Source organism: Vollenhovia emeryi, unplaced genomic scaffold, assembly GCF_000949405.1.
Source record: "Vollenhovia emeryi isolate VEMERY1.0 unplaced genomic scaffold, V.emery_V1.0 DF939410.1, whole genome shotgun sequence".
NCBI classification, from domain to species: domain Eukaryota; kingdom Metazoa; phylum Arthropoda; class Insecta; order Hymenoptera; family Formicidae; genus Vollenhovia; species Vollenhovia emeryi.
In genome coordinates, this window is record NW_011966956.1 from 50,026 (window position 1) to 62,311 (window position 12,286).

The following is a 12,286-nucleotide window of genomic DNA, read 5'->3' on the forward strand; positions in this document are numbered from 1 at the left end:
GTGTCCGTGGTTGTATTCCGTGCTGCATGCATGAAATGTCGGTAACAGGAGAGTGTTATTGATTTTTCGTAACGGGAGCGAGCGAGAAGGTTATACTTATACCTCTCGCTCGCTCCCGTTACGAAAAATCAATAACACTCTCCTATTACCGACATTTCATGCATGCAGCACGGAATACAACCACGGACACGCACCAAGTGGAGACTTTATCGGCAGTACTTGAAAATGGGTGTAGCGGAATAGTTCCAAAATTGGAAATGGGCGTAAAGCGTTGGAATCAGTCCAGCGAAAACGGTAACAGGCAAAACGCCGGGATGGCCGCTCTCAGGTTTCTCTCTGGTATATATTTCAGTGGTCACGTACGAATGCGAATGGAGTTAGTTGATGACAGTGCTCCCAGTATTGCTTTTCAGAACGTCTGGCGGGCACAAACATCGGCCCATTCTGATTACAGGCAGTTCGGTCTCCTTATACATTCTCCATGATCAATGCTTTTACTGCAATTTTATGCTGCCAAAACAGAACTTCGATTATACGGAACATTCATGTTTTTCATGCATGGATTTCAAAAAGGAAACATTTTATGTGGATGAAAAAAATCGTTTATTTAAAGGTAAATTTTCTATCGTGCTAAATAGAATTTGATGGAAATTTTGTATCACTTTATAATTATATGCATACACAAATAATATTATAAATATATGTTATCTATCATAAATATGTATATGTTCTATTTTTAAATTGTAGGTGGATTAAGCTCTGCTAAAAATTCTCCAGAGACAATGCCTGAGGAGGAGGAATTACCACAAGAATCGGAAGTACATTATAATGATTTTGATGTTATAGGTGAAACTGGTGAAGATGGTCAAACAGAAGAGAGTTACGATAATCCACCAACAGAAAAGAAAAAATGTCGAAACAAACAAGACAAGCATTGGCTCGAAGCTGAAGAAATTTTAATTACTGCAGTTCAGATGAGACCTTGTTTATGGGATCACACAATAGATGTAAAAAAGCGAAGTACATTAAATGCAGAAGCATGGTTAGAAGTTCTAAAAGAACTAAAAGGTAAGTAAAAAGTAAATTTAATTTTAGGAAGAAAGAAAGGGCTAATGCGAGCCAACAGCAGGTGTAAGTGCGATATTGTCAAATATTTAGACCAATTTATTCAGAATTCCAAACGTTTTGACCCGTTTTTGGGTCATCCTCAGTGAAGCTGGTTAAATAAATAACTTAAAATACCACTGGTCTCCGAGAAAAGAAAAAAACGCATTTGAACTTGTCGGAAGATATTTCTCGGAGACAGTGGTATTTTAAGTTATTTATTTAATCAGCTTCACTGAGGATGACCCAAAAACGGGTCGAAACGTTTGGAATTCTGAATAAATTGGTCTAAATATTTGACAATATCGCACTTACACCTGCTGTTGGCTCGCATTGGCCCTTTCTTCCTTCCTAATTTTATTTTATGGAGAGCCGTTACAATATTTTGGAACATTTAATTTTTTTACCATTAGAAACTTATGTAATGAATAACTCATATATTTTAGATTATAAATTCACTTTAGAAGATGTTAAGAGACGTTGGAGAAATCTACGAGACTCTTTCAATAAAGCAAAGAAGAAGAAAACTACATATCTACCTAGTGGTTCAGCAGCGCCTACTACAAATGATGATAGTAGTTTTCGACATTATGAAAGCATGTTGTTTTTGATTGATAAAGTGAAGCCTAGGCCGTAAGTGTATAAAAACGATAAATAATGATTTTTTAAATGATGGACAAAATATTTTATTAAACAAATATTATATTTTTCAGCACAAAAAGTAATATTGCAAAAAAAAGGTCTTATTCATGCGACTTAAATGAATTTCTTTCGATGTCCATTGCTTCAGATGTTAACACAATTGAAGAACCGATGGAAGACAGTAACTCCTTAAGCACATCTGGAATCAATAGCAATATTTCTGATAAAAGTAGCTTCATCGAGCATACAAAACGTAAGTTTGCGTAAGACATTTTTAAAAAATATGCATCATATCGTTAGCATCTTATTTTAATGTACAGGGTGCGGCAGCATAATTTCCTTTTTTAAAATGTGCGTCATTTAGTCGGTTGATGTCGTAGCGGAGCGCTAGTGGTCTCGTTCGAGAGGCGGGACTATAAAGTTTTGTCCCGACACAGTTCAGTCGGAAAGTCCCGTCTGGGCCGTCGAGCAGTTAACACGTCTTCCGACGGAAGAAAAATTTTTGATCCTGCGGGGTTGCATCATCCCGCGCGAGGCCCGTTAGTCGGACCCCTGCTTTGTACATATCACCAAAGTCGTCTATAATTCTATAGTGTCTGTAATTCAACTACGTCTATTGGTTTGTCGTGACCGTATCGGCTACCGTTTATCAGGTGCCGGGAGCCATAATTAGAAGAAGAAGAAAAAGACAGTTCAGTCGCCATCATGCGTTGGAACAGTGAGGAGCGTGCGTTTGCCGTTGAGGCCTACTTTTCGAGCGGATGTTCTGTGATCGCAACCCAGCGCGCCTTTCGAAATCGCTTTAATTTAGCCCCGTTGGCCCCTGTCCCGGACCGGAAATCAATTGTTACGTGGGTCACTACGTTCAGACAAACTGCAAGTGCGACAAGACGAAGAACTGGAGTCCCTCGGCCCATTAGATCACCTGAGAACATTGAGGCAGTGAGAGCTTCAATGTTACGATCACCACGGCGTTCTGCGTGCAAACATGCGTCTGCCTTTGGATTTTCCGATCGTTCTGTGAGGAGAATTCTTCATGATGATCTTCATTTCCATCCATACAAGATGGCAATTGTGCAGGAACTTTCTGAACGTGACTTCAATTCTCGGAGGAACGCGTGTGAGGTTCTTCTGGAAGTCGTTCCTGAGGACGCTATTGTTTTTTTTAGTGATGAAGCCCATTTTCATTTGTGTGGATCCGTCAACAAACAAAACATGCGCTACTGGGCTGACACCAATCCTCGACAATTGCATCAAAGGCCTTTGCATTCACCTAAAGTCACAGTGTGGTGTGCAATTTCCTCAGGTGGAATTATTGGTCCCTGGTTCTTTGAGGAAAATGAAGTCACAGTGACAGTGAATTCGGACTGGGATGTAACATGTTACAGGAATTTTTTTCCCACGGCTAGATGAGTTGGACTTAGGGGACACTTGGTTCCAACAAGACAGTGCAACGGCACACACTTCAAGAGCATCGATGACTGTTTTGAGGGAACACTTCCCAGAGCGCCTCATCTCAATTAGGGGCGATTTGGAGTGGCCGGCCCGCTCTCCCGATTTGACCCCTTGTGATTTTTTTCTATGGGGTTTTTTGAAATCCCGTGTTTATGTGAACCGTCCAAGGACCCTACAAGATTTGAAGACTAACATCCAGGAAGAAATTGCCAACATAACGCCTGCTATGCTGGCAGGAGTCATGACAAACGCCAGAAATCGGTTTACTCAGTGTATGGAGAATGGGGGACGTCACCTACCTGATTTGATCTTCAAAACTGAGTAAAACAAAACTTTATGTATGTGCCTACATTATAAAAAACAAATAAAAATTTTCTGATTCATACAATGGGTTTTATTAAGTTTTGAAAAAAGGAAGTTATGCTGCCGCACCCTGTATTTACTGTATTTTTATCAAGTAAGTTTTATGTTTAATATTTTTGTTATGTTTTAGGTCCAAGGAAGAAATCTGAAGACGTAGAATTTCAGAAGCATTTGGTTAACATTCTACCGCAGTGTACCTGTAATAAGCCTACTGATGGCATCGATGGATTCTTAATTCATTTGGGTGACATTTTGAGAAGATTACCGTACAAAGAAAGCAGAGCTCTTCAAAAAGAAATTTTCGATTCAGCTTACAAAGCGGAAGAAAGAGCAGGATTATTTACTAAATAATATAATTTACTAAATAACTCATTTATAATCCTTAGTTTGTTACATTTGTTCCTGTTTATTTCAATTAATTATATAGAAAATATTGTAAGACATGAAATTATTATGTTCCAAAATTAAAATATATCTAAAATTATAAGTCATAAATGTACAAAGTTAGATTAAGATAAGTAAAAAAGTATTTGCTAATATGTGTGTTCGATATTATTTATTATAATTTAATTCTACAAATCATTGTCAAAATTTAGAATTCATTGTTTACAGCTTTTTCCCATTGCCAATTTACAGCACCTTCTTTCATAAAATAATTGGCGAATTTCTCTCTATAGACGCGTGCTAAGTTACTGGAAGATACATTGTCCACTTGCTTTCTCATACTCCGAATAGCAAGCGATGGTTGTTTGTCGTTATTAGTGCAATTTAAATATCTTCTATCTCTAGAATGCTTTAGAAGTTCTTTACTAATAATAAAATTATGCAAACATAAAGTGGCTAACACCATTATTTCAGCTTTTTTCACATATGTGTTAATTGGTCTTCGAAAAATTCTCCAGCGTGCTACAAGGATACCAAAAGCACTTTCAACAAATCTTCTTGCTCTGCTTTGACGGTAATTGTAAACCTTTTTTGTTAGGTCTAGTTGTGAACGTCTTGGATAAGGACGCATCAGATAATGTGATAATGGATACGCCTCATCACCTATCAAAACGAATGGTAATTTATACTGGCCAATTTTAAAAGGTAGAGGTACTTTTAAAGTATTTTCTTCAAATTTTGCTTTTAATGCACTGTTAGCGAATACTCTTGCATCACTACATCGACCTTCCGCTCCTATACATCGACCAAAATAAATCTGTAGCGTGCATCAGAAACAGCAGTAAGATTTATACTATGAGTTTTTTTATAATTGAAATATGTGGAACCGCTGTGAGGTGGAGCCTATAATTACAAGTTTTAATAATATTATTGATATTTACTGAAATGAAACATACAAGGAAAGCTTCATTAAACATTTACTTCTATCTGAATATGTTTCCCATCTATAGCCAATACAATGGGGAAAATTCCAGATTGTTTCAAATTCTTCAGCGATTTTCATCCATCCATCTTTGTCTGGTATATAGTGATAAATAAATATATATGTAAACATGTATTAACTTTTTATTCTCCAAAAATAAATAATTCTTCCCTTATTCTTACAAGGGGAACACCAGGCCGCATGCTCACTGATTTCGTTGAGCCTGAAGTATGTTATAATAAGTCCATCCTCCCACTAATTAGTGCTCAGCGAAATCGGTGAGCATGCTGCCTGGTGTTGCCCTTGTTAGATCTAGTAAAACAAGTTTAAAAGATGCCTACTTTGTTCTGTCAAAAAGAATCATATATACGAGAGCCGTACTTGTTTTACGAATACATATATGATTCTCACATATGCAATTCTTGCAGAGAAAACACAGGATATGCATTTCTTAAACTCATTTCATTAGATCTAGAAGTCGATGATCTTTGTGTATTATTTAGAGATATATATTCTCATTGCAAATTTCTACAGATTTATATCTGTAGAATTTTTTACTATGAGAACATTCATATATAGACATTATCGAAAAAATGTAACCGAGTTAAGTTACAGTTACAGATGGAGAGAAAGTAACGAAGTTAAATTAGAGTTGCCAAAAAGAAGTAACTGTAACTATAACTTGGTTACAAGTAACGAGTTACTTCCCAACCCTGATAAATTTTATACATAAATGTGTACACTGACGCACATAAGGTAAAAACTCCTGCTATATTTTTCATTAAAATACAAAATCACAAGTTTATAATATACATAGATCTGTACATATTTACATCATTTTCTGCAGTAAGGAAAGCAAAGTTTGGCATCTCTCTTTCACCTATAATAAGAAATTTAATTATTTCATGTGTGTGTATGTGTGTGTAAAACATAATTTAAAATGAAAAGTAAGACAAATATTACCTGATTGACAGTACGATCTTCTAATCTTTCACTAATCAGTAGGAATGCATTTTCAGAATATTCCTTTTTTATACTTTGTAGCAAAATCATATCTTCCTGACGTGTCCAAGGCTTGTTTTTAATTAAATCGGATTTCGACGGGATATTATTTTCTAGTGGTATTGTTGTAATTGTTGCGTCTACATTTTTATTGCCTATTAAAATATTAAAAAAGTATATTACTTGAGTAACATCACTCAAAGAATACTCTTTAAGAATAATATAATTTAAATGAAACTTACTTGAACTACAAGCAGTACTATTGCTCACATTGGAAGAAATCTGCGTTTTCGTAATTACTTCAGTACTACTCAAGGAATTCTCTTGCATCGATAACTGTGTACAACTGTTAATTTCTGTTTCCGTAAAGTCACTCGGTTTCTCTGGTTTCATAACATCCAGCTCGTTTTGTTCTATTGAAGCATCGCTTTCTTCAATCTTTTTCTCTCGCTTATTCTTGCATTGAGATATACGCATTCTTTTCTCTGCGATTACGTGATCTACAGTGCCTATTCTTTTCAAAATTTTCCTCTGATCTGTTTTAAGTGTAGTAAATTTAACATTTTTCTTCGACTTTGCTATTGCCTTTTCATTATCTTCGTTATCTTTCAACGGCGAGTATTGTTTCGTAGCGCATTGTTTCTGACAAATATCCTCGCGATTAGCATCATTCTTTGACGACTTTCGTCGTTTTTTCGATGAGATTGGTGCAATGGCTTTATCAGCAATTTTTAATGATATACGCGCGATATTGTCAAATTTCTCCCGATCCTCCCCGGGAAACGTAATCTTTGCAGGTCGTAATCCTTCAGGTGTTTGAAGATAAATTCTTCCGTTAAGAAACTGTTTAAGAAAAGAAACAGAGTAAATTGCAAGTAAATTGAATCGACATCTATAATAAGAAAAACAGAACAAAAGTCCAAGTGATTAAATGTTGCCATATGACGCATACCCGTGTACCACAGGAAACACAGTGTTCAGAATTATTTTTCAGATTTGCTTCATCGGTACTATGACAGTCACATTTACAATTCTCCCCGCCATATGGATCCTCCTGACACGTTGCCGTTGGTACTTCTATGTTCTCGTATAGCTCTGATGCGTTTTCAGTATAAATTGTATTTTTATCATAGGGTCCTAACGGACACGTCATGTTTTCAAACATATGAGATCCAAGTAAACTATAGACAAAAGAAAAATATCAAATACAATTCTATAACAATTGAGGTTCCTTGATTTACAAATAATACAACTAGTATAGAGAGTGAGAAATTGTGTAACGTAATAATTTTGTCGAGGTAATTCTTAATTATTATATATACATATATATATCAATACATTTCCGAAATATTTCCTTTGTGTGATATGAATTACAAAATAAAGGTACATAATTTAAATTATAATTTTGCTCGTCTTATTCATTAGATTTAGAGCACGATAGAAAATTATAACAATGTCTAATGCATTGCTTTCCATTTATATAAAAATGATTACCTTTCAGGTGGTTTTGCGGTAGGTAGAATTTGCAAAAACATATCCATGACGAGTGGATGGCCTTTAAAAACGGAGCTCATAACGGAATACACGTTTTTTAAAGTCGTGTGTGGATCAGACGAAAGTTGTGTAATTGCCTGCATCATCTTTGCTATGCGAGATGGTTGCTTAGCAAAGTATATTTGTGCAACATGGACAAAGTCATTCATTTTTTGTAACATCATATATTCCATAGATTTACCAATCATTGCAGCTTGATGCGGTTTTAAAAATAATAGAAAATCTGTACATATTTCTGGGTAATCCTGTAATTTTTTACAGACCTCTTGGTACAATTGGACCGTTAGTATATCTTTTTTAATCGCGCTATCCTGTGACCTCTGTTTATTGGAAAATTCTTGAGATCCATCAATTATAGACGGGTCAACAGTAGTATGGTTAATATTTTCTAACTTTTCACTGTAATCCAAATATAACTTTATCACAGCCTTAAATGTTTCTGGATTATTCGATTCTAATATCAAGTGCAGCTTTTGAAGATACGACGCTGCAAATTCTATAAAAAATAGATACAGACGTTAAATAACGAGTAAATTTTATTTCATTACGCAATAACTTTAACTTGACTAACTCACTTGCTTCGCGTTCTTCTTCAGTCAATGGGTTCTCCGATTTTAATAATCTTTTAATAATTTCTAATTCCCTAGTTTGCTTAGCCTTTTTCCTACTTACAGGATCTTTTATTATTGTGCTACTCGCTAACATTAATTCTGCTATTTCTTCTTCATTATCCTATGCGAAGAGAAAGCACGTTTATTGTTAGTTGAATATTTCTTTCCAAGATAAAATTTAAGACAGAACTTACAACTTTTGATGACGTGGAGGAGCGTTTGTCAATATTCTTATCTGCGGTATCTTTTTCCTTAGATTTTAAAGTGCTGCAGTTAGACGAGTTCTTTGAACCTAAAGCTTGGGCCATCAATTTCATATTCTGAGCACTTCTCGTTTTTGCTAATCGTGGAGTGGTCTTTCGTATTTGTGGTAATTCCGACGATATCTGTGGCGATTCCTGGGATATTTTGGAGCTTCTAGTTAATACAGTACTTAATTTTGTATTAGTTTTATCTGACGATTGATCAGTTTGTATTGGCTTTACATCTGAAGTATTTGCTTTTAAGGCGCAAGAGCTTGCACGCGTCTTATGTATTGGCGTTTTCCTTTTGTGCACCTCCGTATCTTGTATAGTATTATCAAGTACCTTTTTGTCGCCACTATTGTCAAATTTAGAACTTTGTTTAGTAGAATTATCAATTTTAGATATTTTCGGATTTGCAGGTAATATTTTTGGCAACATATTTACAACTGGATTTCGTAAAATATGATTATTAGGGATACTACAGTATGACTTAATTATTGCGTTAATCCCATCTTTTTCACACGAGAGATTATTGTAAAAATCAAATAAACATTTACTGTCTGCCAAATTACTTTTGTGCTCTTTTTGCTGTAATAATAAATAAGAAAAATAGGTAATCATTCATTAGCTGTGTTGTACGTGTATGTAATAAATAAGCATAAATGTTATAATTGTTATACTTACAAGATACATCTGCCACCTTTGAGGTAAAAGTTCAATTGGCTGATCCTTTGGAGCCCTCAGTTTACTTTCAGGCATTATATAATGTATTATTCTAGGAGCGTAACCTTTTTTAAAATAATGCTGTAAATACATATCATTTAATTTAATGTATTATACTTGCGACATAAATCTCAAAAATATTCAAAATGCAAATAATTAATACCCTGATTGGATTTTCATCTTTGGAAGCGCGTCGTCTGATAATATGATTCAATAGTCCTTTCGCATCTCTGCATGGTAGCAGATGATGACTGATAAGTTGAGTTACATCAAATAATCGCATTTTCTTTGTATGAAACTTCTTTGATTTACATATAACAAATGGTAAGAACTGTTCTATGCCCAGTGCAATTAAACTGAAAATGCTATAATGAAATGGGGTAAAGTAAAACGTTGCAACACACAAAATTTTACTATACACTTACATTTCCTCCGACTTGGAATATGTGGGTTTTGCATATTTAGCTCCGCTTCTGAACGGCGTCCATGGTAGAAGTTGTGGGTACATGAGAGCCTTACTTTCGACAAATAATTTCTCTAATTCGGGGGGAAATTGTTCGAGGTACCGCCACTTATTTGCACAATATATTTGAGTCTGAGCACTTTCACTCATTATACTCTTCTTGAAGTTTGCACAAAACTTGGCGTCATCAAACTTATTTTCCCAAATTGATACCAATTTTAAAGCCGTCTCCAAATTCTTGGCATTGAATGCAGAATTAGGCCCATTACTCAAATATCTAATAAATATTAATAATAATTTCTTATCAGAATTTATAATACGACTGGCTTGTACGATTGTACGATATACTCTGACATACGTATGCACAGTACCTTAAACTATTCAAGTTCTGTTTACACTCTTTTGCCAACGAATGATAGTCTGGATGCATATAAGTCATAACGAAATGTTGCGCCATTAATTGTACATGTTGCTGAAACTGTGTGGCTAATAGAAGACGTTGTTCAGAATTCATCACTTGTGGCAGCTCAGATTCTGCAAGTACCGGCAAAAGACGTGCCATGGAGCAATTCTGAAAGAATAAAAAATATTGAAGAATTTGAATTACTACTACAGAGCTAAACAATTGTTCTTACCACAGCGTCACTTTCATTCGGTGGTGCTGTATTGTCTAGAACTTTCTTCTTTCTTGAACTCTCGACTTCTTGTTCTTGTGTCGAGAACATGAGAGTCAATTCAAGTAATTCGGCAATTAAGTCATATTGCTCCTTACGAGGAACTTCTACCGCTCTATCTGTCCTAAGCTCTTCCTTGTCCACTAATAACATTTGTTCAAGTTGAAGATATCATTTTTTACACACACCAAGAGAAGTGAAACAAAATGTAACAGGGGCATACGTAAATCTGTTTCATCCTCCAGGATGTTATATTCAGGATCTGCTTCTGGATCATCATCCACGGCTAGTTCTTGCGTCAAGGGTTGTGTAAATTCTTTCAAAAAGTTGTCCCAGTCTTCATCAAGCTCACAGTCCCAATCTTCAGTCATATCGGCAGTTATATCAGGTGGTACGAACGCTTGCTCTATCTCCTCCAAGGAAGTTTCGCTTAAAGATAACTTGGAGCGTGTCCTTTGGCCAATACTCTCCTCATCCGTCGCAACGTGTGGAATACTGAAGAAATAATGATTGCTAACTAGATTTATACGTATATCTTATGCGACACAGATCTCGCAGTCAGATTCCATGATACAGAAAGTGTTTACATACGCGGGTATTTTAAAAATTCCTTCAGAATCATACTGTATATGTGATAATACTTGTTCAGAGGAGGAAGCTGCATCCTTGTTATTTATCGATGCTGAGAACCGTGACTCAATGTCACTGCTCGCTGTATTTTCCACCTCTCTGTCATCGTCACTCTGTTTATCATGTTCAGGATTGTATTCTTCGTCGGACGAGTCTTCCGGTAACTCCTCCTGAATCAAAGCCTGCACCTCCGAGGAAGTTTGTTGCGCCGTAGTGATGGGCCATGGTATGTTAACTTTGGCAGCGGCCAATTTCCTACGAAAGAACAAATCGATTACACGCCACGGACAACTGTTTGGTCGAAAAATCATGAAATACGCACTTGGCTTTGGCTCTCGTAAGCTTAGGACCGATGTTGACGTCGTTCTCTGTATCCTGAAGCCATTTTTGTACCATTGTCATTAAATGCTCGTAGGGGATGACGTGTTTCAAAATATTTTTCACATTAGAGGCAGTCAAATTGGTCTTGGCGGCTTTGGCATCGAGTTGCCTCTCAATCTCCTCTTCCATTTCATTGAGCATCGACGCCTCCTCGACAGCCTCTCGCCTGTGCTTGCTGGACGGCTCGTAAGTGTCCACCTCGGATATGTCAATTTGTAGATCCGCATTCTCGGAATCGGTCGAGTTCTCGCTGTTAACGTCGTTAAAGTCAAAGTTAATCGAAAAAGACAGGTTGCATTTCTTGGGCGACTCGGTGAAGGAAACGGAGGCTGTCGATGCGTCCGCGCCGTTCTCCGCCGGCTCGTTCGCGGACTCGTCCATTTTAATACAAGTAACTACTCTCGGAGCTACAGTCGATTAGAAATTCCCCTGGAAAACGTTGATACTTGAATCGTGCCTGTCATAACAACGAGAGACATCCCCAACCACATCCCTAACCTCCATCACTCGGCTCGAGAGCCCGAGCCAGCTGTTGAGCTGTTTTGCAGTGGCGCAAAAGGAGATCCGAGTCAGTCATTCCACCATGGAATATGGATGAGAAACTTCTCTCTGCTCTCTGCTCAACAGCCGGCAGATGTCGTCTCGATCGCTGCGCGCCAACGCCAATTTCGATTTCGCACCATGGACCTAAAGGTGCCTTTTCATACGCAGCATGCAGCAGCAGCAAATTAGTCACGTGATCCAAATTCACTAAAGCATATTTGCTGCTCATGGAAAAGGAATAGCTGCAGCAGCACTGGCCGGCTAGATCGCGTGTCTGCTGCTTTGCTGTTCGTTCAATTGAACTTCACAGCGATGAAGCAAAATATGGTGAAATTTATTTTGCAGCATCTAGTAACAATTCTTCAACCAATAGCAGCGAGTTGCTGCGGCAGTATGCTGCGCATGAAATGGTACCTTAAGAATCTCTGGACCGAGCATACGGCGAGGGGGCTGGCAAATTTGCGGTAAGGGGGGCGAGAGTGCTCTCCTTTTCTGTCCTCTTGGACCTCTCTTTCTACAAGAGGTCACAG

General features: G+C 37.0%; 3 protein-coding genes across 8 annotated transcripts; 2 read left to right on the top strand and 1 right to left on the bottom strand.

The window, feature by feature from the left end:
• The first annotated feature begins 304 nt into the window (after positions 1 to 304).
• On the top strand, positions 305 to 4,101 carry LOC105557869. 3 transcript variants are annotated; one of them, XM_012005246.1, is made up of 5 exons: positions 305 to 613; positions 748 to 1,068; positions 1,569 to 1,737; positions 1,818 to 1,999; positions 3,695 to 4,101. In XM_012005246.1, the coding sequence occupies exons 1-5, from the start codon at positions 385 to 387 to the stop codon at positions 3,913 to 3,915; spliced, it is 1,122 nt and encodes a 373-aa protein (XP_011860636.1). In that variant the 5' UTR covers positions 305 to 384; the 3' UTR covers positions 3,916 to 4,101. The 3 variants fall into 3 exon arrangements, with proteins under 3 accessions (XP_011860636.1, XP_011860635.1, XP_011860637.1); XM_012005245.1 differs by having other exon boundaries at positions 314 to 613; positions 1,551 to 1,737; XM_012005247.1 differs by having other exon boundaries at positions 316 to 613; positions 847 to 1,068; positions 1,551 to 1,737.
• Positions 2,041 to 3,685, top strand: LOC105557868. The gene is made up of 2 exons (XM_012005244.1): positions 2,041 to 2,183; positions 2,439 to 3,685. The coding sequence occupies exon 2, from the start codon at positions 2,452 to 2,454 to the stop codon at positions 3,157 to 3,159; it is 708 nt and encodes a 235-aa protein (XP_011860634.1). The 5' UTR covers positions 2,041 to 2,183; positions 2,439 to 2,451; the 3' UTR covers positions 3,160 to 3,685.
• A 1,581-nt stretch (positions 4,102 to 5,682) lies between the features above and the next one.
• On the bottom strand, positions 5,683 to 11,795 carry LOC105557870. 4 transcript variants are annotated; one of them, XM_012005249.1, is made up of 16 exons: positions 11,712 to 11,795; positions 11,155 to 11,642; positions 10,794 to 11,087; positions 10,426 to 10,697; positions 10,164 to 10,345; positions 9,900 to 10,099; positions 9,491 to 9,805; positions 9,229 to 9,430; positions 9,027 to 9,146; positions 8,292 to 8,930; positions 8,062 to 8,218; positions 7,427 to 7,982; positions 6,885 to 7,113; positions 6,175 to 6,775; positions 5,894 to 6,087; positions 5,683 to 5,810 (listed from the first exon to the last, which is right to left on the bottom strand). In XM_012005249.1, exons 2-16 carry the CDS (start codon positions 11,592 to 11,594, stop codon positions 5,760 to 5,762), a joined length of 4,452 nt encoding a protein of 1,483 aa, XP_011860639.1. In that variant the 5' UTR covers positions 11,595 to 11,642; positions 11,712 to 11,795; the 3' UTR covers positions 5,683 to 5,759. The 4 variants fall into 4 exon arrangements, with proteins under 4 accessions (XP_011860639.1, XP_011860638.1, XP_011860640.1 ...); XM_012005248.1 differs by having other exon boundaries at positions 11,155 to 11,750; XM_012005250.1 differs by having other exon boundaries at positions 9,229 to 9,421; positions 11,155 to 11,749.
• Positions 11,796 to 12,286: the final 491 nt, after the last annotated feature.

Excerpts from the sequence above, each read along its gene's own strand:
- LOC105557868 (XM_012005244.1), top strand. The coding sequence starts at position 2,452 with ATGCGTTGGAACAGTGAGGAGCGTGCGTTTGCCGTTGAGGCCTACTTT.
- LOC105557869 (XM_012005245.1), top strand. The coding sequence starts at position 385 with ATGACAGTGCTCCCAGTATTGCTTTTCAGAACGTCTGGCGGGCACAAA. Across the intron at positions 614-747 it reads AAAAAATCGTTTATTTAAAG|GTGGATTAAGCTCTGCTAAA; the intron begins GTAAATTTTCTA and ends TTTAAATTGTAG. Across the intron at positions 1,738-1,817 it reads GATAAAGTGAAGCCTAGGCC|CACAAAAAGTAATATTGCAA; the intron begins GTAAGTGTATAA and ends TATATTTTTCAG.
- LOC105557870 (XM_012005249.1), bottom strand. The coding sequence starts at position 11,594 with ATGGACGAGTCCGCGAACGAGCCGGCGGAGAACGGCGCGGACGCATCG. Across the intron at positions 8,931-9,026 it reads AAAGGTGGCAGATGTATCTT|CAAAAAGAGCACAAAAGTAA; the intron begins GTAAGTATAACA and ends TTATTATTACAG. Across the intron at positions 6,776-6,884 it reads GTGTTTCCTGTGGTACACGG|TTTCTTAACGGAAGAATTTA; the intron begins GTATGCGTCATA and ends TTTCTTAAACAG.